The 24,448-nt window shown below is 41.3% G+C and overlaps 1 protein-coding gene across 3 annotated transcripts in view; it reads right to left on the minus strand.

Annotated features, from left to right (window-relative positions):
* Positions 1-3,634: 3,634 nt before the first annotated feature.
* The window catches only part of PRLR (prolactin receptor), a 174,074-nt gene continuing 153,260 nt past the window's right edge, over positions 3,635-24,448 (minus strand). For 2 of the 3 annotated variants that reach the window (XM_045079463.1, XM_045079462.1), the window contains 7 exons: positions 23,071-23,203; positions 21,532-21,701; positions 17,793-17,962; positions 15,574-15,715; positions 14,218-14,317; positions 13,645-13,714; positions 3,635-11,836 (listed from right to left, as the gene is read on the minus strand). In XM_045079463.1, the coding sequence (XP_044935398.1) occupies positions 10,814-11,836; positions 13,645-13,714; positions 14,218-14,317; positions 15,574-15,715; positions 17,793-17,962; positions 21,532-21,701; positions 23,071-23,203 (1,808 nt within the window). In that variant the 3' untranslated portion in view covers positions 3,635-10,813. The remainder of the gene's footprint in view (positions 11,837-13,644; positions 13,715-14,217; positions 14,318-15,573; positions 15,716-17,792; positions 17,963-21,531; positions 21,702-23,070; positions 23,204-24,448) is intronic. The other variant, XM_004738036.3, reaches the window with a different exon arrangement.

The raw sequence follows: 24,448 nt of genomic DNA on the forward strand, positions 1-24,448 counted from the left end.
TAGGACAATGCAAGTTAAAATAGCAACAGTGTATCATTGAATGCTCATCAAATTGTCAAATATCTGAAAATATCAGGTAATGATTAAGGAAGGAATGGAATCAACCACACAGCTGCTGGTGATGTATGTGGGTACAACTGCTTTGGAGAACAATTTATCAATAGTGAGAAAATGTCAAGATGTATGTTTCATATGATCCAACAATTACACCCCTAGATGTATAGCCTAGGGAAAATAAGTGAAGCTTGCATCCAAATAGCTCCAGTTTCTTGATTTTTTGGTTATATGATTGTATACATATATATAATTTATTTGCTAATCCCGATATTAATCAACTTTCCATTTCTATTATTATCAATGTTCTTTGCAGAGTCATTGGTAATAATAGAAATGCAAAGTTGATTAATATTGGGAGTAGCAAATAAATTATATATATGTATACAATCATATAGCCAAAAAACCAAGAAACTGGAGCTATTTGGATTTCATAAACCCAATGCTGAAAGAAAAAAAATCAAGGTGCAGAATGGTATATGTTGTTATATATGTAAAATTCATAAGCACCCAGGATAATTTTATATATATATATATATATACACATATACATATATATATGTACATATATATATTTATGCGTGCATATATATGTGGTAAATGCATTTTTAAAATGGCCAGAAAGGGTACACAATTGCAGGATTGTAGTTGTCCCTGGAGAGGGAGGGGTAGAGAATTTGGTTACTGAGAGATATGTACTATTGCATCTGTGATGCTTTGCTTTTTTTTAAGGTCAGAAACAGAGTAAAATGTTAGTATTTGTGAAATTCAAGTGTTGGTAAATGTGTCTTTGTTATATCCCCCTCTGTAACTTTCAAGTGTGTATGAATTACTTTATGCAATCAATAGAAGATGATAAGTGGGAGATTAAATCATAGCTGAAGTTTTAGGTGAAGACAGGATAATTCTAGGTAGGAGGAATCGAACAAAAGAAAATACGTTTTGGGGGGCATTGAGATTTGTGGTTTAAACTTCATTTGGGAAAGTTGATTGTGTATCAGATTTGGGAACTCTCCTTTTGATCATTCTTGATTGTTCCCAGAAGGCCCAAGGAACTTCTGAATGTTTCCAAGCATATTTGCATTTTTTAGGCTCTGGTCTGGCACATGAATATAGACTGGGTGATCTTGAGGGCAGTGGAAAAGGAAGATGTAGTTCTTAGCTGAGTTGGAAGCAAGATGTCAATTTTGATTTAGATTTGTTAAAAAAAAAATACAGAGGTGTTGAAAGATAAGCATAAAAGGGCATGCCTGAAGTAAATCTCTTTGAAGAGTGTTCTAAGACAAATACTGCAGCATATGATATGTGTTTTATTTCCAGAAGGACTTAGCATGACATTTCCCCCTTCACTTGTTTCGTTATTGTTTTGAGAGAGAGGGCAGAAGGAGAGGAGGAGAGAGACTCTCCAACAGATTCTCTGCTGCGTTTGGAGCCCTTGGTGGGACTGGATCTCACAACCCTGAGATCAAGACCTGAGCTGAAATCAGGACCTGAGCTAAAATCAGGAGTTGCAGGCTTAATCAACTGAGCCACCCATGCGCCCTTTCCCCTTCTTTTAAAAAAACACATCCTGGGGTGCCTGGGTGGCTCAGCGGGTTAAGCCTCTGCCTTCAGCTCAGGTCATGATCCCAGGGTCCTAGGATGGAGCTCCACATCAGACTCCCTGCTCAGCGGGGAGCTTGCTTCTCCCTCTCCCTCTTCTGCTCCCCACCACTCGTGCTCTCTTTCTCTATAAATTAAAAAAAAAAAAATCTTAAAAAAAAAAGACATCCTAATAAAGTGTGTTGAAGCAAAGGAAAAAGTTCTTAAAATTGTATTTTCATAAAATACTTGTTTGACATGTATATAGAAATATCTTCCAAAATCGTTGTTCAGGAAGTAATTTATTGATTCGGTTTAAACCAAGCCTCATTACCATTGCAAAAACAGTTGCTCTAAAGAAAGGTAGAAAAATACACCATAAGGTCACATAGTTCAGTAACAATATCAATATTGATCATGTTAAGTAAAACTACTGGCAAGCGTCATCTAAGCTTATCTTGGAATTTGTAATAATTTACGGAGTGAATGGGTGTCACCTTAAAAAACACCTGTGACATTTTACAAATTGTTTCAAACACATTTATAAACACAGTAATAAAACTTCTTGTGCTCCCTTTTCTTATCCCAGTGTTCACCAACCCACATCCATGTAGTGTTTTATTCGACCGATGTCTTCTAGACTTTCCTTAAAACAACAAAAAAATCACATTCATAAAAATATCTGTGCTTCAAGTCTGTTTGTCAGCCTAAGTTTGAATGTGAACCTGATCATAATAAGAGAAAAATGCTTGAGTCTTATGCTGGCAGCACAACAAGTCCAGGGGTGAGGTTGGATAGGAGGGGGAGGTTGTGGGTAAAAGAATTCCACTGTAGGTGTCAAGATCTCCCTAGTAGAACATGCTTTTCCAATCTCAAGAATGGGTTCAGTCTCACCTGCGTGGTTTGGAAGGACTCTCAGAGGCAAATGGGTTTAGTCTCACCTGCGTGGTTTGGAAGGACTCTCAGAGGCAAATGCAGCAGGAATCTGCTTCCCTGGCCTTTGAGGTCTTTTTCTGGGCCTTTTCAATCAACCTATTTCCTATATCCCTGCCCAGTTTCACCCTACCCCCAACCCACAACACTTCAAGATTGTTATTAAATGGAAGCTCTATCTCTCTGTCCCTAAAAGATAGGGAGGATGTAGAATGTATACCACTTGGTTAGTAAATTGTAGCAAGTCTGGTGAGGTTAAGGTTTCAGATGGGATTCTGACAAGAAGTGGCAAATTAGAATTTGTTTTCTTGCAGGACGTGCATTCCATAATCCTGGGAAATTGGCTATATATTTCTTCTCCTGCTCATCACTAATTATATGAATGTTGTGTCTGGTGACTGACACTCCAAATTTTTCATTTAGAAGTAAAAGTGTGCCCAAGAATTAAAGCATGTGTTACCAATATAAGCATGGTTAGTCTGTGGTTCTTCAATGGAGGCCATTTTGGAACGTGCTACTCACGTAAGAAACTCCTCATTGTTCTTGTGAGACATGGTATGAAAGAATTAGGAGACAGAGAAGAATCTCTAAGGCAGACCCCCACACTATTCCATAATTCTTCACACAAGCATGGACAGTAGGTGAAGGTTTCTAGATATAGACTCATTAAAAAGAAAAGGTTATCATTTTACACTTAATACGATGATTTTGTCAGAAACGATTGTTAGTAATGTGGACGAATCATCCCATTCAAAAGGATTCCATTTTAAAAAATGGTTTGGTCTTTCCTTTGTTTCAAGATATTTAAGAGTTTCTCATGTTGCTCATTCCATCTCACCTTATTTTTAGCAGCTTCTCTTATAAAAGTGATGGGGTGGAGGAAGGAAAGTGTATTTTGCAATCATATGGAAAGACGAAGACCAAGGAAGAAATTGTTTTGGTTCAATGTATACCAACAGTTGCCAGATTATAGATCCCTTAGCAGCAAAAATGCTTCCAGAAAATTGTTTCAGACACACACATGTTATTCTGCTTATTTACCCATCAAATAAAAATAAAGGAAGGGTAGGCAAGGGAAATAAACATTTATTGAGATAGGCACTGGACTGGGTATATTGTCAATAACATGAATAGAAATATAACGACCATATCATACGGAGGTGTCTAAGATTTTGTTTGGCAAGCATTGTTTTTGGCGTGCAGTAAAAGTGAGGATGTTATGACAATAGCAGTTAGCTTAATCTCCCATACTACTGGCAAGGATTTAATGGTCCAGTTTGTCCCCTTGAAACGGAAGGAGGCAAACAAATAAATCCACGGAAAACAGAAAGTACAATGTGCAATAACCGAAATCTTACAGAATTAAAAATTCAAGATAAATCAGACAACTATAGTCCTCTAAAATTCTTTAAAGCTAGAAAGCAAAAAAGGAGGCATTACAATAAATACAAGCAGAAATGTGGTTTTGAATCGAAACAAGACTATTTCTGATATATGGCTGACTTTTCCCATACCATTGGATATTTGATGACTAAAATCAAATAAGGAAAATATTTATTTCTAGGGGTGTTAGGGAAATCAAATTGTGAGAAGTATCATTATCATGGCTTTGGGTAACCACCTCGAGGTGACTCATCATTGGGAAAGAAATCTGCACTCTGTGGTTTTGTTGGTCTTTCCTCTGGTGATTTACTAAGTCTTCTTTCTGGCCTTTATTCGTCAGCCAGCTTTTATAAAATGTAGAAGTGGTTATTGAGAAAACCTAGCATAAACCAACAAAGTGGTGAATTAGAAGGTGTATTCTCATGTAAAAACAAAATAAAACAAAACAAAAAAACCAAATCAAATCCAACCCCCAGGAGCTTATTGTAACCATCACTTCTAATTTCCCACTTCATGTTGAAGAATTTTGCTTGGTATTTCCTAGGGAGAGAGGTAGTGAGAGATCAGAAAATATGGAAACTTGCTATTACATAGTCTTTGCTTCAATATGGCTTTACAAGAAGACACAGGTCACACAACAGGCTGATTCTAGATTGCTTTGGTTTCCACATGAGACTCTTATGAAATTGTTTAAAATGAACGATAGAGCACAAAAGCAAGCCTCATGATGCAAGTAACACTCAAGAAGTTCTCAGAAGTCACATGAAGCAAAGCTGAGCGGTTGACTTTGAAACAGTGGTTGGATTGTACTCTAACACCTCAATTCAGCTTAATACCTCAGATCGCTGCACAATGGCATAGGATACTACTTCCAGACAAAGGGTAAGGAAAAAATGCATACATTCGCAGTCTCAACAGAAATATATGATTACATTTTTTTCAGTTTCATTTTACAAACATAGACATAATCAAACAGAGCCACAAGGACAGATTATAAGTCATTATATAATTATTACATGATGAGTTTCATGATACACGGATTATCTGTTTTAATGCATCGGACAGTTTGGAACCATGTAAAGCCATATAATATAAAATAATATAACAGTTACATTAAACTCAGGAACATCACATGGCCAGTACATCCAATATGCCACTGAAAGACAGTCAAAGCATGAGACGCGGTAGGTATCTTTCATTTCCAAACAATAAGCAGCTTTGGAGAAAGGACTGTAGGACAAGAAGGGGAGGTAGTTACTTCTGAAAATTCAAAAACATCTTACCAGAAATTTTATAAAACAAATTGTTTTTCAGAGGTATCTTTGCCATACAGATTTTTGATGTCATATTAACATATTAACAGGATTTTTTTTCTTCAGGATTTGTGAAATTTGCATGGAGAAACTCAGATGGTGTTTTGAAGTTTATCCAGGTGAAGCATAATTTAAATGTAATTATTAAAGGTTATTTTTGATGTTACTCCTTCCCTCAGCAAAGGTTTTTTAAGTGTTCTTGCTCTTTTATTTAATCAGGAGCAGGTAAAAAGTTAATTAATAGAATACCATTGTCTAAGGGTCTCTGTATTCATTGACCACAGTCACATAAACAGGATATGTTTTTCCACTTTACACATCTCAGTACTTCTTGAGATCAGAACAGAGATCAAAGGAATGGAGGTGGATAAAACAATAAAAGGCATGTGGTACTGTGTGTTATGTACATCTCTTAGCCATAAACTCAGAACACCGAATAGATTACAGTTTCACTTTGCCCAATAAAATTTGGGTTTAACAGACTACTGTTGGCATTTTGTGGAATCCTGAGATGCCCAGACCTCTGGAAATGTCCCATTTCCTAATTTTTTCATTTTATTGAAGTAGATACCATGATGATCTCAGACCCCTAATCACCTACTGAAAGACACAAGCCTAGGGAGAGAACTATTTGATTTGGATTATATCTGGTAATCATGGATGAAGTCCAGGTCTTAATTATAAATACAACTTCTGGTTACAGCATAGGTTCTCGAGCAATCATTTTGTATTTTTAAATTTCTACTTAAGACCTCCAGAACTGAGTCATCAATGTACATTTATGGCCTTTGAATTAATGAAGCAGTTAATGAATTGAGTTTGCAATTTCTAACTATGCAAATCTCTAAATGAGGTGACTAATGACCCTCAGTGTACAACGTGGTATCTGTGTGGCTGACTTAACATCTGACCTCGTCCTCTGAGGGGGCCAAGGTCCTTGTTGATGAATGACTTAGTTTTTAGTGGATCTCATAGTTGCTAGTGTACATAATTGAACAAATTATGTACAAATACAGAATTATGTACAGATACAGAAACAAATACAGGCCCTAGAGCAGACGAGCAAAAAGCCTACAAGTACAGAAAGCTAAGAAGAGAAGAAGAAGCCAGGATAGTCAAAGCAAATCAACCCGACTTGGACCAACAGATGCCTATCGTTCTCTTGAGCTTTGTGACACTGCATGTTATCAGGTTAAGGGCATGTCAGCAATACTTTCCTGCATTGCACCTGCGTCTTTGAAACCTTCGATTTTACCATTGTGCTTGAGCCGAAAAGGCAAAACAAGAAATTTGTCCACTGAAGCACACACAAGGCTTTCATCAATGGGAAATCTACGTTAATGACAATTGGGGAGGGTAATGCAGAGTCATTTGCATTTTTCTGTATGCATGCAAGCTCCCACTGTGCATGCATTGTCTTTTTTAGGCCCAGGAATGCGATTTGAAGCCTTTCAAAAGCATATCAATATGTTTTTAAATTGAGGAGTCTCGAGGAGTCCCGGAGTAGGGGAGCCGGCATATCCTTAAATCCTAGCAATTTCTCGTTAGACAAAATAAGTTACACTATTCACATCAGCTCTATGGTAATTCATTTAAGCAATAAGTACAAAAATCTGCAGAACAGTTGCTGGTTGGACCTTGGATCATTTTGTCATTCCCTTTCTGGTTTCTCCATTCTTTTACATAAAACAAGTAAAATTTACTTTCCAATCTATACGCTTTTCTTGCAAAAACAGAACTTTTTTTTAAAAAATAAAAGTAAAGAAAGGCACTTTGTAAACTATATACAAATCTGTTTCTTTCTTGTCTACACTAAGGAGATAGAGAAGACAATAAAGGCAGGGCCAAGTCTTTCTGCAAGTGACTACAGCCATGGAGAATCTCAAGAAAGGGCCAGATCTCCTCCAGAGCCAAACCACGTCCCGGAGCTCTTGAACTCATGGCTTCTCTCATTCAGTTGGGCACTACAGGACAAGGGGTCAAACTCCTTGGTCTGATTCAGGTGGTAAGGGACTGACCCATGTTGGACCAAATCAGTGAAAGCAAGTTTTTGGTACATATCCACCTACCAGGATAGGCCTTAGGCACTTAGGAAAATGGACATTCTGTTAAATGTCAGGGATGCAGCTGATAATAACTTGGGTTCACGCCGAGGTGCCTTAAATCCATTCGTTAAAACTGACCAGAGAACATTTTGTGGTTGGGGTTAGAGATTCCATAGATCACCCATTGGCTAGCCCATCTCTATGTGCTTTGTAATTTGAATATTTAGGTGTTTGTTTATAAAACCATGACTTTTTATAATTCAGAGCGTATGGCTCTGTAAAAACCAGCGATGCAATAGTGGTTTATAATTCATCAGAAAGAAATAAAAACCAGAAGCCATTTCTTTTCCTAAAAATCAAAGGCTCATTCAGTATGTCTAAAAACAAAACAAAACAAAACAGCTCATGCATCTTCCCTCTACACACATACTTACATGTTATCTTAGACACTGATGCTGTATCTACATAATTTATAGCATGCTTGTGTCATATGTTAAGACCGACTAGAACTGATGATTTAAAAGTGAAATCAGAAGAGCCAATCCCTGGAGAGTGCTTGTGTGTCTCTGATGAAAGGCAATGATTAGTTAGCTTACTTACGATCAAAGCACTGGGTAAATTATCTTTGCTGGAAAATATTCAATGAGTCATGGATTCAAGGAGCCAGAGTATGAAAGGATAGTAGAGATGATTGGCCTGACTTTTCCTTCAGAGGAAACTGAGGCCCAGGAAAAGCAATTGTTCTGTCGAAGGCAACAGAGCCAGGACTGTAAGCTGGGTCTCTTGACCCCCAGGTCTGGATCCTTCCTCTGTACCAGCTGTCTCCTTGATAGGAAATACGCCAGAAGATGAAAAAAGAATCCCACTTGATTCTAATAAAGGGTGTTAATTGACTATGGAATTGTAACCTTGGCTTACTTAGTAAGTGGCTAACTACGGTATTTTGGAGATTTACTTCAAGGTGAGTCTTTCACCATAACAATTTTTTTCCCCCCAACATGCCGAGTCATATGCCAAACAGGTTATTTTTGAATTTTCAGATTATCAGAGTGATTGATGTACACTTTGGAGGACAATGGACTATTTTGGGAGAAGTTTGGTCTGGACTGGCTTGGAAAGGCAGACTTTTGGCAGAGTCTATTCCAGGAGGAGTATATTCCCTAGCCCTCTTGAGGTTGTAAGTACTTTTGCAAAGTCATCGTCTATCACCTTGTAAATTTGAACCCTAGATAGATTTTTCAAAAAGTGTGCCTTCTCCTTACATAGAGGGTCACTGTGTACAAGTGAGACTTGACCTGTATCTCTGAGAGAGGATTGTGTCTGGGCACTAACACAGCTTTAGCAGAAGTCGTCACCTGGGACAGTGCTTCTCAAACTTCCTTGTGCACATGATTCATCTGAGGACCATGGTAAGATTGGGATTCTTTAGGTCTGGGGCAGGGGAGCAGAGAGTCTGCATTTCCAGGCAGGGTCAGGCAATGCTGAGACAGCTGGTCCTCAGGGCCTACTTTGAGTAGGAAGGACCTAGGGCACTGGATGAACTTGGGCAACTTTCCCAAATGTTCCCCTCACTCTTAATGCTGGTCTATATTGGGAGAAGAGAACTCAGATCGATTTACTCTGGCATTTCTGGAGGCCCTAGCGATGTGTTCACTTGCAAACATCAGGGCCATGGCAGAGTCCAGTTCCTGTCAGCATGGGCTTGCTGGAGGGTGGCTATTTAACTCCCAGAGGGGAGTTCCTATTCCCTACATCCAGCTAGTGAGTAAACACAGAGAATGGCTTTGCCATTAGATAAAATGAAAAACAGAGGGAGGCAGTTTGATGGGTCATGAATGCTCTCTTTTAAAAAATGGAGATCCGAGCCTTTGAATGCCCTCTTCTCTCTCTGGAAGGCTGCCCTTGGAACTGACATGGGGATTCTTGCTACCAGATCCTTGCCTTTGTAGCTGTTGCCACCACTCCACAGATGCCTGCCTCCTTAGAACTTGTATCTGAACGCTTCTGGGGTGAGTCCTGTCTCTGCCTCTGCCAAGGTTTCGCAAATGGATCTACTTCAGAGAGATACTAACTCCTGGCTTTGCTTACATGTTCTTGGCTGCCCAGAATTTCTCAAAACACCCAAACCAAAAAAAACCCTCCCTCTAAAACAGTATGTGAGAGGTCAAGGCTCACCTTTTTATGGTGGTTTTATGACTGTTTACCCGGAGAAGAGCAGAAGCCCCAGAGTAGCCCTAAAATGACAGAAGTGATTTCTAGTCTGTGAAAAGCCCTAAACTTCTGGGTTGATGACTGTTCAAAGTATCACAGAGATAAAAAGAATCAGATAAACTATAGTACGCTGTGCTGGAAATTGAATATACTTCCTATTCCTCAGTGGGCTTTGGGTTGCTATGGCATTTTATACTACTACATACTGCAAATACTCATTATAACCTCAGAGCAGAAAATACCGTACCCACTAAATACGTAAACAGCTATACTGGGAAGATAGAAAATAGTTTTTTATTTTACCTAAGTGATAGAAAAATAGTCTTCAAAAATACATTGTGAAACTTACGGGTGTATATTAAAGTAGAATTTGTATGTACAGTAAGGCAGTATTTCCATTAGCATCCTGCTGTGATTATCTTTTAAAATTAGTCTTTGGGGATTTTTTTTTTAAACCTAACAGGAGACTAGGGTGTATAATAAATGATCTCTTAGGCTGAAATGAAACAGGAAAACATTTTAGAAGAATTTACCACGTGAAACTCATTTACCTGCTGCATTAGAAAATTTCACTTTGCAAAACGATTTTCTCTAGAGGCTTCAGAATAAAATACAATTTAGGGGTAGGAAAAAAAAAATCCATACTTATTAACAAACTCAAACCATTGTGAGAAAAAACCGGAGGCATCATTTTGGCTTGCATATTGGCAATGTATCACTAAGGGGATAGGAACCGATGTAAACAACGTGTCCAGTCTTCTGGAATGCATTCTTTCTTCGAACGGGTCATATTTGGTTAATCCGAATAAAATGAAAGAGGAGTGCAAAAGTTAAGCAAAGGTCAAGCAAAGGTTTGTTGGTTTTCAAAAGCGGTTTTCATGGCATTTTTCTCACATCTATCATCTTCCTGTGGTAAACAACTGTGAGTATTTCATTTCCTTCTGTCACATGTCAAACCATGAAAGCCCCTTCCAGAGGATATACTTAATGGCGCTGTCCCTCAAGAATACTAAACGGTGTGCTTTTATTTCATTGAACACATAATTTTATAACTAACAGCAAAAAAAAAAAAGTCAATCTACAAATCACAGGAGACAAAACGATTTGTTCTGGAATCAGCTGTTGGAGAAAGAGGCAGCTGGTTGAAAATGGTGCATGACGAGCAAACTATGGGCTGTATAGTGTCATTCTAACCAGTTCTCCAGCATTCTCTAGTAGGGTGCATTTCCCGTACTTTGTAGTGTTACCTGAAAAAAAATCACATTTTAACCAATCATTCCGTGAATCAAGCTATCACTGGAAGGAGTGCATAAAACACGTGGGATCCAGGTAATCCAACCCACCCAGCTGGAGTCCACAACTGCTTGGGGCTGAGGAGAAGGAGGCCAGGTCTTCTCTGGCCGGATTCTGCTGAAGAGATGGTGGAGCCTCCTTGGCTGCTTCTTCAAACGTAGCCAGGTTCTGAGCTCGCGGATCCTGCACTAATACCAGGATGTTGTTATCCATCACCCGGGACACCTTGGCATACTCCTTACTGCCTTCGCAAGTACTGGGCTTCTCTGTCTGGTGGCTGTTCTCTTTCTGTTTTGGGAGCAGTGATAGTGCTCCGTCTTTGTTAACCTTGTGAATCTCCACGTAATCCAAGGGTTTCACAGAGATAAAAGGGGTTTTCTCCTGGGGCAACAGCCATGCTGTGCCTTGGTCAGTCTTGGAATGGAAGCTTTCCACTTCCTTCTGCTCAGCTTCCTTTTCCTCCCCTCCAGTCTTAGTGGTTTTTGAAGATCTTAACGCTTGTGTGTCTGTTTTGTCCAACAAGATGGCCGATGTCCCCGTCATGCCCAGGGCCAGCTTACACATGTCAGCGATGTTGTGGTAAGAAGATCTGGGGCTGTGTTGGCTAGGGGGTTGTGGTAAAGGCCATGTTGAAGATTTGGAGCCATCAGCAGGGAAATAGGGGATTTTGTCTTCCAAGTGAGCGCTCTGGGCGTCCTGAGTGCAGGTAACATTTGTTTGGGGATTCTCTGGCTTCTCGATGTCCTCAGGAGTGTTAAATGTGGAGGGATTTGCCCGGGCTTCCTCACACTTTTTAGACAAAAGGGAAGGGCTGTCGCAGCTGCCTCGGCCAGAGTCACTGTCTGGATCCAGGGATGTAGGCTTCTTATCTTGACCCGGGTGTTCTTTCGAATGGGCCGGCATCAGCTGCTGGTCCTCGCTGTCATCCACTTCCAAAAACTCCACCAGCAAGTCCTCACAGTCGGAAATGGGAGGGAAGTCTTGGCACCCCAGGGCACTCAGCAGTTCTTCAGACTTACCCTTCTAGTAAAAGGAGAGACGGCTGTTAGCTTCCAAGCCCGCAGTCTTGAAAAAGGGTGTGTGGGACGTGCTAATGGTCTCCCAGAGTTTCCCAAATGTCAGACATGTTGGTATGAGGCTATCTATAATCACCTCCTGGACTACTACACATCCCATATTTTTCTTTCAGTCAATTCACGATTTTAACTTAGTGTCTTAAGCAGTCATGATTATGAGTTTAATGGGCTAGTAGTATACGCACAACTAATAAACATATACCTACAAATATGAAGTTTGTGAAACATCAAAAAACTACAGTGCTCATGCCTGCATTTGGTGTTTTGGGATCCACGGGCCCTGAGATCTGGTTGCTGGTCTCCTAACCAACTCCATCACCTTTTGGAGTCTGGCAGTGGTCAGCAGATTCTTGTCTCTTCCGTCTTTCTCAACTCTTCCTCTTCCTACTTCTTCCTTACTCCTACCCTACTCTTTTCTTTCCTTATGCTCCATTTCCTGTCCTTCCTCCTACCTCTCCCTCTCTCCCTGCTGTCCCAGTTTCCTTCCTCTCCTCCTCTCTGTTCTCCTCCTTCTCGCCTCCTTCTTGCCTCTTGTTTTCCACCTTTCTTCCTGATCCCTTGACTTTGGTCAGGTACTGGTATCCAAATCTTGACTCTATCACTTTTTAAAGGGTACTGACATTGGATGGGCTTCTCTATGGTCCTTACTTTCTCCTTCTGTAAAGTGGGAATAGCAGTACCCATCTGCGAGAGTTCTTTTGAAGATGAGAGGTAATTGTGATTAAAAATATGAAAACTTTTTGTGTGTGTGTGTGTGTGTGAGAGAGAGAGAGAGACACACACACACACACACACACACATACACACAACACAGTAGTTATTTTATTATTAAGTCCCTGTGGCCACAGGATCAAATTTTGAGCTAGACAGTATTTAACTTACTTAGTTAAGATGTTCGTGCTGGCTCTATGAAGGTCAGTACTAGAGACGGGTAGTGGGGTAAGAGCACTGGACCAGGAGCCCAAGTTCTGGGGCTCTAATCCCTGTTCCAATACTTGCAATCAAACTGAGTGTAGTCAAGCCAAATTCCCTGGGACTCACTTTTCACATTCTTGCTATGTTGTTAGCCTCACAGTGGCTGGGTCAAGGGAGGTAATGTGCAAGCCATTGCTTTTAGATATGGCATTGTTAAGCTGAAGTCAAACTGAAACCATATATATCCATCTGGACAGAAACATAAAATGTCCTAACCCCTATTTTTATTCAAAACAGTTGAATTTAAATCCCTCTTGAATCAGCCTAAGTGGGCCTGGGCAAACAGCAGCCCCCTGGACTGATCCAGTCTCTGCTGAGTCCTCACAGTGAGCGACAATTACAATAGGATACTGCAATTGTGCAAAGAACACTCCAGTGAAAACTTTAATGGAAGTATGACAAAGGAGGTGGTGGTGGGTCCCTGTTTCATATTAATCAAAATATTCACCCTCTTTCTAAATTGGTTATTTGCACAAAATGTTTATTTCTGTGCTTATGAACAGACCTGTTCTGTTCATAAGTAATACTTACCTCGCAAGTATTACTATGTGTTTTCATGTTTCCTTGGCTTTCTCTCCTTACCCTCTGACATCTAGTGTCTGAAGGTAAGGACCCTCATACTTCCAGCCATCTTTCTGTAAACACATGTGCCAAGGAGTAGGGCAAGCTGGGCAGGGACTGAGCCTGCCAGGCTGAACTGATGGCAATTGTGTGTGCAAGTGTCCAGGTCATGATTACAAAGCAGTGAGTCATGCTACCTTCTCCACCTCTGCTACTTACCTCCAGCAGATGAGTATCAAATCCCTTTATTTTTGGTCCAGGAACTGGTGGAAGGATGCAGGTGATCATGCTATAAAATAATTTGTGAAGAAGAATTAGATGACTCACTTTCTCACTTTGTAATTTTTGAAAGACCAATATTCTTTAACTACATGTTACATGGGCTATGGTGGACAGGAGTTAGATTTCTGGAGCTCCATGAGACTAAAGATCAATGGCAAAGACAATTAATAATTTTAGGGGCTGACATTGTAATTAGCTCTGGCTCCTAGAGGAGGCCGATGCCAAAATGAGTCGATTTTTGGGACTACTTATTTCTCTTGATTGGAGCTGCTCTTAATGGGAGTTTAACTAATGCACCACTGGGAGTCTCAGTTTGATGGAAAGAGCACCAGTTTCAAAGGAGTCCATCCTGTTCCCTTTGCTAACACTGATAAAAGATTTTCTATGGACAAACACACTGTAGCGAATGACTCAAAGGAAGTGTGCTTGACATATCATCTTTGCATTATCCTTTTTACTGCAATTCCTGACAGCCATGATTGGGAGGAGGGTTGACAGACAGTGAAGTACCTATGGCCTTTCAGAGCCACGGCTGCGACCATAATCAAACAGATGACTGTGGAGAGAACGGCCACAAAGATCCACACAATGGTATCTTTCATGGAGATGTCTAAAAAGCAAACAGTCAGAAAGATTTGATCTCATCAAAGCATCATTAAAAACAAAAAAACACAACGAATAAGCAGAAGTTATGAACAAAATAGTTCCCCCCACTTCCCTACACCTCTTTTGATTTGAATAGCAATCCAAAGAGAGTAGCATCAGTGACACATTTAATTTTTATTATTAAATCTTAGTATGTTGCATATATTTTTACAGTACTCTACTAATTTCAAAATTCTTTTACATATTATTTTATTTGATCCTTAGAGGAAATTCAAGGTCACATGGTCCATTGCAGTAATAATAATAAAGGCCATCATGTATTAAGTTCTTGCTAAAGCCATCGAGGGTGCTAAACTCTTTACATACACTGCCTGGTATATAAAGATGAGGACATGGAGGCTCAAAGAGCGATTTCCCCACAAACATGTAAACTATAAACTACTGTTGGGATTTGAACCTGGACCTTCTGCCTCTAGACATTGTGCTTTTATTTAATTAATAAGAGCCAAGGCTGAACTGGATGCACATATGAATCTTATGACCCACAATTTAGAGCTGTTTCAATGCCAAGCCAATGCAAGCTTTGTGCTTTGGCCGGGCAAGTTGGTAGAAGAGCTAGGCTTTGCCATGTGGTTCTGGGTAAGATCTCTAACTTCATTGAGCTTCATTTTCCTCATTTTTGATTCCTAATGCTAATCCTATTCTCTCTGAAGACCTGGGAAGGTTGGAAAGGGCAAGCAAGGTCAAGACTTTATAAACCATAATGTACTTTAGAAATGTAAGATGAATTATTCTCTTGTGGAGCACAAGCCACCATGTTTATTGGCACTTAGAACTGGGTGTCTCTTTCATACTGTACCTTCATACAAGGATCAAGATGTAATTGACATCATGGACTGAAAATTGATTAATGCCTTTGAAGTGGCATACCACCTTACAAATTTTGGGACAGCTAGATGATGACCTTGAGCAAATGGAGAGGGCAGAATGACTGACCATCAAACCCTTTGAGACATGCCAAACCCATGTTTGTAGTCTTATCCTAGAAACAGGTCTTCACTGACAGTGGCCCAGAGAGCAGTGCTACATTTCCAGGCATCTTGGTACTAGATGGAGAGATGATAAACCCACCTCTCTTTATTCTTCTGGCCAAGGCTTAAAATAGTTTTTCTGTTAGTAGTTACTACATGCAAACTTACTGAATTTATTTTGTTTTAGAAATATTTTGGAGTATATGCAAAAGGGAGCCAAGACACTCACCATTAGGTATCTGGATAGAGCTCTCTGGGCTCCACTCACTCCAGAATCCATGGTCTGGCTTGCAGCGAACCTGGACAAGGTATTTCTGTCCTGGGTATAAGCTGAGAATCTTAAACTGAGTCTGCTGTCCAGCAAAATGAGTCTAGGGACAAACAAGGAAGATAGAAGTCATTCCCCTAGATAATAAACTATTGAAGAGCCGAGGCCAGCAGATTCAATTTTGTAGATAAATCTCTGTTCTTCTCACCATTCCATCCTCCTAGCTCATCTTTTCCTCCTCACAGGACTCACACAAAAATTAGTGGGTTTTTTACCTCTTCATGGGGAACTCCATTGACATCGAGTCAAATATTCTGCTTCCTGTCCTCTACCCACTTCTAAATTCTACTTTATGGAAGACAACCAGTGAATACAATTGAAAAGTGGCTATTTTGTCAACCCTAATGACTTTATTGATTCATATTGCCCCTAGGTGAAAGAGAACAGGGACTTCAAGTTTGTTGAAACAATAGTGTACAAGCAAAACAATCAAGGGATGAAGTTGTCATCTCTCTGATCCCAGAGTCAGTTTTAGCATCATTTCTGGTGGGTTAACCAGATGATTTCCATCTCCTGGCATGAGGCACCTACAATCAGCTCTGAAGTATTCTTGCTAAAACTTGTTCAACCCGAACCTGATCAAGTTTCTAGATCTAATTGTCTGGTTACAGGAAATACAGGGCCAGAGAAATTAGCCAAATGACTTCACAGAGAACTCCTCATACAAATGCATTCTATAGGACAAATGACCCACTCTCCCGAGTATGTTGAGATGGAAGCGACAGAACAACCAGCCACGTATGGTCTTAGAGTGGATTCTGGTTTGGACAAATTAGCTGTTAAAGGTATTTCTGGAAGTAATTGGGAGAATTAAAATATGGACGGGCTATTAAATGTTATTAAAGAACTTTAATTAATTTTCTTTGTGTAACCTTATTATTTTGGCTATGTTTGGAAATGTTCCCTTTTTAAAAATTTTGTATTGCTATCATTGCTAATGGGTTTGAGAGTATCTTTTTAAAAATTGAAGCATAATTAACATAGAGGTGTTACATTAGTTTCAGGTGTTCAATATAGTGGTTCAACAATTCTATGCATAACTCAGTGCTCATCACAATAAGTGTACTCTTAACCCCCTTCACCGATTTCATCCATTCTCCCACCCACCTGCCCTCTGGCAACCACCAGTTTGTTCTCTGTATTTGAGAGACTTTTTTTTTTGTTGTTGTTTATCTCTTTGTTCTTTGTTCATTTGTTTTGTTTTTAAATTCCACATATGAGTGAAACCAAATGTTCCTTTTTGTTCTTTTTAGATTTCAAGTAGGTTCCATACCCAGTGTAGGGCTAGAACTCACAACTCTGAGATTAAGAGTCACACACTTCACTGCCTGAGCCAGCCAGATACCCCTCAAATGTTCCCTTTTTAAAAGAGAATATACAGGGAAAGGGAGGAAAAACTGAATTGGAAGAAATCAGAGAAGGAGACAAACCATGAGAGACTCTGGATTCTGGGAAACAAACTGAGGGCTATGGAAGGGGGCTGTGGGCGGATGGGGTAAATGGGTGATTAAAGAGGGCACGTGTTGTGATGAACACTGGGTATTATAATGCAACTAATGAACCGTTGGAGACTACATCAAAAACTAATGATGTACTATATGCTGGCTAATTGAACATAATAATAAAAAATAAGAAAATAAAATAAAAGAGATACAGACTAAAATATTATATAATATTATAATACTATAAAATATTTAAGAGTAGACTATTATAATGCCTATAATTTACTGTATTATTTCTTCTTTACATTGAAGTATTTGCCAGTGAATAAAAATACCATTGATCACGGACCGGTTACACTGAGACTTTTTCCTCCTACTTAGTGCCACATAAGTACACTCACAAGTATCTCAAACTAAGATATCCTGAAGGACATGGGTTGGAGATCAGGTGAAGGACACTGTTCAGGGCAAGGAGCTAGCTAGCTCTGGGAGAGTATGGAGATGACCTTTATCAATCCCAGTGGAGGTGAGGAGGACCATCCATGCCAGGGTAGGTCACATCAGCATTGAGAGGGCAACAGGGTTACCCAAAAATGAGGAGGAGCGACTTACTCTCAGCGCGAGGGCTTCACCTTTGCCAAGGACCAGGTTCTTTCCAAAATCTTCTAGTTGACTTACCTCCCACTCAGTGGCTTTCTCGGGTTTTAACCGAATTTCATACTGGAGTGTGAGCCAACCAGATCTAACATCAACCAGGGTGGGTGGGTACCATTTCATCCACAGGTATGTTTTTTTGTCTTCTGGCTGTTTTAATTCCAAAGTTAGGTTCACAGGAGGGTCTGGTTCAACTGTAGACAGAAAAGAAACTCCATATTTAGTAAAAGTGGTATCTGAACACTGAATGACACGTCTTAGAGGGGGCTCTCTCTACTGTTTCACTCCACTGTGGTTATGAGACTCTTGGCATTTGGTATCAGGTGCTGGTCAGCGGAACTGGGGTTAGGTTGAAGCAAGCACAATGCAAAATTTAAGAAGGCACACATGACCAACAAGGACAGGAAAGAGGCTCAAAAGTCATTGAGAAACGAAGGTCAAAGCCACAATGAGATACCGTCTCATACTAGGATGCTAGGATGGCTAGAATTCAAAAGGCGAAAAAACTAAATGTTGGTGGGAACAGTGGAGAAAGTGGCACCCTTGTACATTGCTGTTGGGAATGTAAAGTGGTACAGCCACTGTAGAAAAAAGTCTGAATATTCCTTAGAAAGTTAAATGTGCTATTACCATGTCATCCATCAATTTCACTCTTAGTCTCTACCCAAAAGAACTGAAAGCAGGTGTTCAAACAAAAACTTGTACCTGATTGCTCATAGTACACTATTCACAGTAGCCAAGAGGTGAAAACGACCCAAATGTCCACCAAAGGATGAATGGATAAATAATATCCATATCGTGGGACATGACTCAATCATTAGAGGGAAGGAAGTACTGATACATGCTAGAACATAGATGAATCTTGAGAACATTATACGAAGTGGAAGAAGCCAGACACAAAAGGACACATACTCTATGATTCCATATACTTGGAATATGCAGAATAGGCAAACCTTTAGAGACAGAAAGCAGACTAGTAGTTGTTCTGGGGCTGGGATAAAGCAGGGGTTCCAGAGTAACTGGTTAATTGCTGTGCAGTTACCATCCAGAGTGACAAACGTGTTCTGGAACAAGAGCATGAAGGGTGCATAACTGTGGGAATGAACTAACACCACCGGATCACACATCTTAAAATGGCTAAGATGGTGAATTTTATGTTATGTGTATTATGCCACACACACACAAATAAGGAGGCACTTACTTTCAGGTTCCTGTAAGTACAACTGTGTGACTATCCCCTGAAGAGTGCCTTGGGTACCAGCTTGTCTTGTCCTAATCTCAGTCCTGCTGATCAGTAGTATTTTCTCACTTCATTTATTACCTCCTCAAGTAAGTCTCATGCCAGGAGGGATGTGAGTGTGATTGTAGTGTATTGGGCATTATAACCTACAGTTGCCTAGAAAAGTGGACTTCAGAAAATCTGCCACTAATCCTAATGCTTATATGTCACTAAGTAAATATCTATGAAAAATCATTTTATCTGTACTTACTAAACCAACCTGAGAAACGCCTTTGATCAAAAACTATTGGTACAAGGGACGCCTGGGTGGCTCAGTTGGTTAAGCAGCTGCCTTCGGCTCAGGTCATGATCCCAGCGTCCTGGGATCGAGTCCCACATCGGGCTCCTTGCTCTGCAGGGAGCCTGCTTCTCCCTCTGACTCTGCCTGCCACTCTGCCTGTGCTCGCTCTTGCTCTCTCTCTCTCTCTGACAAATAAATAAATAAAATCTTAAAAAAAAAAAAAAACTATTGGTACAAAACTGCCAGCAAAATGTTTAAGCTAAATCCTTTAGAGCAAAGTTTCTCAACCTTGGCACTATGCATTTTGGACCGGACACTTATCTATTGGCACGTTGGGGTGGGTGGGAGGGATGCTGTCCTGAGCTCTCTAGTGTGCCTTGCGGTGTTTCTGGCCCCTACCCATTAAATGTCAGCAATACCCTGAGCCTGCTCCCCTAGGCTGCAATCATTGGAGAGGTTTCCTGTCATTGCTAAATATTCTGGGGGAGACAACACAGCCCCGAGTTGAGAATCACTGCTTTCAACCATCTTCGACATCGCTAAATGTAATTCAACAGCAGTACCAACAAGAACAGTAACGAAATCTATTTCTGAGATATTATCTGCCAATATTGTCATTCTGAACATTCTGAGTTATCCCTGGCTGATCGAGAAGGTACTGTGGTTAATACTGATTTAAAAAATAATCTCACGCTGGCACCACACCCAGCTCAGAGCCTGACATGGGGCTCGATCTCACAACCCTGAGATCATGACCTAGCTGAAATCAAGAGTCCGACATTCAACTGACGGAGCCACCCAGGCGCCCAGCATTGATTATTAAATGAATTCTATGGCTTGTCACCAACACTGTGTGCTGTAGGGTCATATGAGAGTTCCATAAACTCTCTGATTTTTTGGGAAATAGGGGCCAGCACTTTTTCACCAGAGAAGTTGTTTCCCAGAGCTCATATGAAATTGGTTCCTTCATCAATTTCACTTTGTAAAGGTACTACTCATCAGTGATTCTGTTTTTGTGCATGAATGTGTGCATGTGTGTGTGTGTGTGTGTGTGTGTATGACTACTTTCATTGTAGCAATGGCTCCTTCCAGAACTTCTTTTGCCTTTGCTGTTTTGCCCTCCTATGTTAAATCCATAAGAGAGAGCCTGAGACAAAGGAGTTACTTAGCATGTAGCATCTTAAAGACTTTGAATCTCAAGAAAGTTATATGACCGGAATTTATTTTATTCCTATTTGCCACTGGAGTTGCTTTTCTCAGTTTCTTAAACTAAGCTCAAATTCAGTTTCTACCCCCAGGCTCATTCCAGTGATTTACTGCAAGAGAAAATATTCAAGTGTGTACTTTTCCAGTTTTTAAGGATAAACCACTGATAACATGCCTTTGGGATGATATGCAAGTGAACACTTGAGAATCCTAATCTAATTTTCCTTACTGAGTGGTGTTAGGTAAATCTGGAAGACTTGGGTAACCATGAACCTAATTAGCTACTCCCTAGATTATGATGCAAGATGAGGGCTGAACCCTGGCCTGGCCAAGCCATCTTTTGTCCTAAGATTCCTATGGTCAGCCATGCTACACTGTCCAGGCCACAGCAGTGATGCCTAATTACCCTACAACTCATGATTGATCGTGTAAAGCCAGATGCAGCGTTTGGGTTGACTTAGTTTTGTTTGCTAATGACGTCTCCAAACATTGTACTTGCGATCTTGGCCTTCAGACTGCTGTTCGATTAGTAGTTTTACTCCCCAAATTATTTTTAAAATAATAGCTCCAGTTACTAAGAAGCACCTGTATATTGAGGACTGAATTTGGGGCAAATGGGTTGGCACAATCCCTGTGGGTGCAGAAGCAAATAAACGCCTTCTAGGAGCTCTACTCCCTGCAGGAACTCTGTGTTCCATGGGGAGAGAGAAAGTCAGGGAGAAGGGGACATTGGTTGTGGGAGGAGGGCTGGAGGGAAGGAGTGATAAGGGACGCATAAATAGAATATTCCTTCTGGATGCAAGAAGATGAGAAGAAGGCTCAAGGGAAGGCACAGAAACATAAGGATCCCACATCCCAGTCCTACTCCCATGAATGACTTGATAAAAACGGGTTTGAAAAACCAGTTGAGAAAGATATTGAAAATTTTCTTCTTTCTTTCTTTTCTCCAAAAGCCAAGAAGACTCAAGCTGAGTCCTACCACTGGTAAATCCATAAGGGGTAACCCATTCCTGACCTGTTTTTGCCTTTTGCCTTACCTATGTAAGTCACATCCACATAACGTGGATCCGAGGAACTGCTTCCCATCTTGTTTGTGGCATTTATTGTGATGATGTACATCGTCCATATGGAGGTGTGCTTCTTGTTGAAGTAACAGGAATTGGGGCCACTGGTTATGTAGTCTGGACATTCATGTGTGGTTGTTTCTCTGCAATGAGTAGTGCATTAGCAGCAAATAAGGAAGCGGTCAACAGAGTTTAGTTTCTTTCCGAGTAGATCAGTAACACTGGCTTTTGGGGATCAGACTTTCAAAATGCAGGAACCAGAGCTGAGAAACAGCTCCCCAAACTTCTGTGTCCTGCCTATGTCAGCTGGGGGTGAGACAGGCAAGAGGGTGTTGGAGATGGTGGAAGGGTTATGTTAGATCCTCAACGACTCTGCTGCTCATTGACACCTCTCTTCCATAGGTTTTTGTGGGCTTTGTGCTGTATGCCCCCTGCCAACAAGTGCTTGAGCTCTCAATGGCCAAGGCCCGGCCCTGCGCAGGGAATGGCCACTGGTCATGTCAGGACTCGTGACCCTCCCCTATACATACACCGGGGGCTGTGCACAATGTGGCATTTACCGCGCACATGTGTCGATTGAATTACATTTCACTTAAAGAAGATGAAAGAGGTAAACATTGCTGTCAGTCTATTTCAGATGGCCTCAAGTCAAAAACAGAGTAACATTACTAAGAAAGGGGCCGTTTCAGGACCAGGAGGCCTCCTTAGGCTGCCCCCATGTAGACATCAGGGCCTCAACGCAAGACCCAGCATGAGGTGTGAAGGCTTTCTTAGCTTGGTTGCCAGTTTGAGTCCCTGAACTCAATTTACAAGATACCCCTCTGGGTCCCACAAGGGACGACACTGTTGCGTACAACAAAGTATATTTGGGATGTGGGCCAGGTGTTGCAACAGGTAAGTGTTTTCTTCTCTGGGGAAGGATACAGCCCTCCTGGGCTTTCCGGGATGGTTTCATTGTGAGTAAAGCAAAACTCTGCCCAGAGAGGCCCTTGTTAAGCCCTCGACACCACCCTAGGTCCACATATGCCCTCTGGAAGATCAGAGATCCTGGCTCAGCAAATGCTAAGGAAACATCCTTATCTCCCTTTGCTTATGGGGCTCTTTACTTTCTCGGTCACGGAACAAGTTTGAAAACCTAATGTACTGTGGTGGTTACAGATTATACGATAATCCTTTGAGATTGCGAAAGTAAAAACCGGCCCAAGATTTACATCTAAAGGTGACTAGCCTTTAGGAAAGATCAATATGTGACCTTGGGCTACAACCTAAGCTTGGGACAGACACTAGGAATAATTCCGGGCTGTACTGCTGGTGTGTTGGATGATCTTATACTCATGGAGAGAGCTCCTCAAGGACATTAACCAGAGACTGTAGACACAAGCAGTGGAGTTCTTTTCCCTGGTGGTAGGAGCCTTACTCGTGCCAATCCAGGGAAGTGTGGTAACTCTAACTTTGGGCCCCCAGATTGAGAGCAGTCATGTGGGGTTGATAGGAGAGAAGAAAACTTCTTACCCTTCCTTGTGATACGTCAGTGTGTAATTAGTGGGAAGCCCTCCATCTTCCCCAGGTTTCCACCAGCAGGTGAATGTTTCCTTTTCAGGAGAACGACATTTAGAGATCACAGGTTTTCCAGGAGGTGATTGTCCTAAAAGGAGCCAGAAGTCATTGGAGAATAAGGTGCATTCAACTGACCCTCCTACTGGTGACAGAAGCAGAGTGATGGGACCACGTCAGTGACGAAGTGATGAAGTTTGGGATGAGGAGGCAGAGGGGTGGGGGGCTCAGAAATACCAGCAACATTCCTCTGTGGGCTGTCCTGATGTTGGCAGGACTGAGAGAGAAAGAGAGCGAGAGTGAGCGCGCGCGAGAGAGAACTGCGTGTGTATGTGTGTTCATGTTATGTGTGTGCATGTGTGTGTGTGTGTCCTGTGAGGCAGAGATGGCCACTAACCAGGACCGGTGACTAACTGTAAAATTCCAACAGGATGAACATCAAGGGTGGGCTGGATACGTGTAGACTGAAGGGTATGTGGCCCTTCCATGATCCCAGAGTCTATGCAATTGACATCTTCCCATAGTAGAAGAGTGACCATGAAAAGCATTCTGCCCCAGGCACAGGCATCCTGGGACACTTTGCTGACACATTGCTCTCTAGCGCTTCTCCATCCACTCACAAATCTCCATCCTTCTGCCTTTCCCACAGAATTAACTCAATCCGGGACCTTCTGTTTTCTTCTTTCTATCGCTGACACTCCTTTGGTGGCTTCCCCCTCACCCCATCTTCTCCTTTCCTTCCTGTTTCCCTTCACTTTCCTTTGACTCCATTTGGCTTGGATCTCTGACCCAGTCTCACCATCTGTCTCGTTTATCTCCTCATTCTCCTGCCCTCATTTCTGATTCTCGTTTTTTAGTCCCTTTTGTCTTATATTTACCCCTTCCCTCTTGGGTCTTTTTGTGGTGAGGTGGCAAAGGGCTTCCTTGCAGTTCTATGAATCTTTTTGGGGTGGGGGGCATGGTAAGAGGTGGCGGAGTGACTCACTGCTCTCCTGGTTACCAGCTACCATTATTATCCAAGAGCCATACCTGACCCCAGTTGGAAGCCAGAAGGTGATGTGGAAAATACAATGTCAAGAGGATGGGGTTTTTCAGTTGCTTCATCCCCAAAGCTCTTGGTCAACTGCCTTGACCCCCTTCCTTGTATGCCAAGTCCAAAGAGGAAGAGGGTGGCCCTGGGCCTTTGCCTTGTGCCTCCTGCTAGGCAGCAGCCCCATTGTGCCCATCCCCATAAAACCCCAGGCCATTCAGAGCAGGGGTTTTTCTCCGTTTTCTCTTATACTTGTCCCCCTGTCCCCGACCGCTGGCTCCTAGGCCACACGTTCTCTCTGAGAAC

The sequence above is a fragment of the Mustela putorius genome, unplaced genomic scaffold (genome assembly GCF_011764305.1).
Source record: "Mustela putorius furo isolate JIRA1106 unplaced genomic scaffold, ASM1176430v1.1 tig00000407_pilon_pilon_pilon, whole genome shotgun sequence".
NCBI classification, from domain to species: Eukaryota; Metazoa; Chordata; class Mammalia; order Carnivora; family Mustelidae; genus Mustela; species Mustela putorius.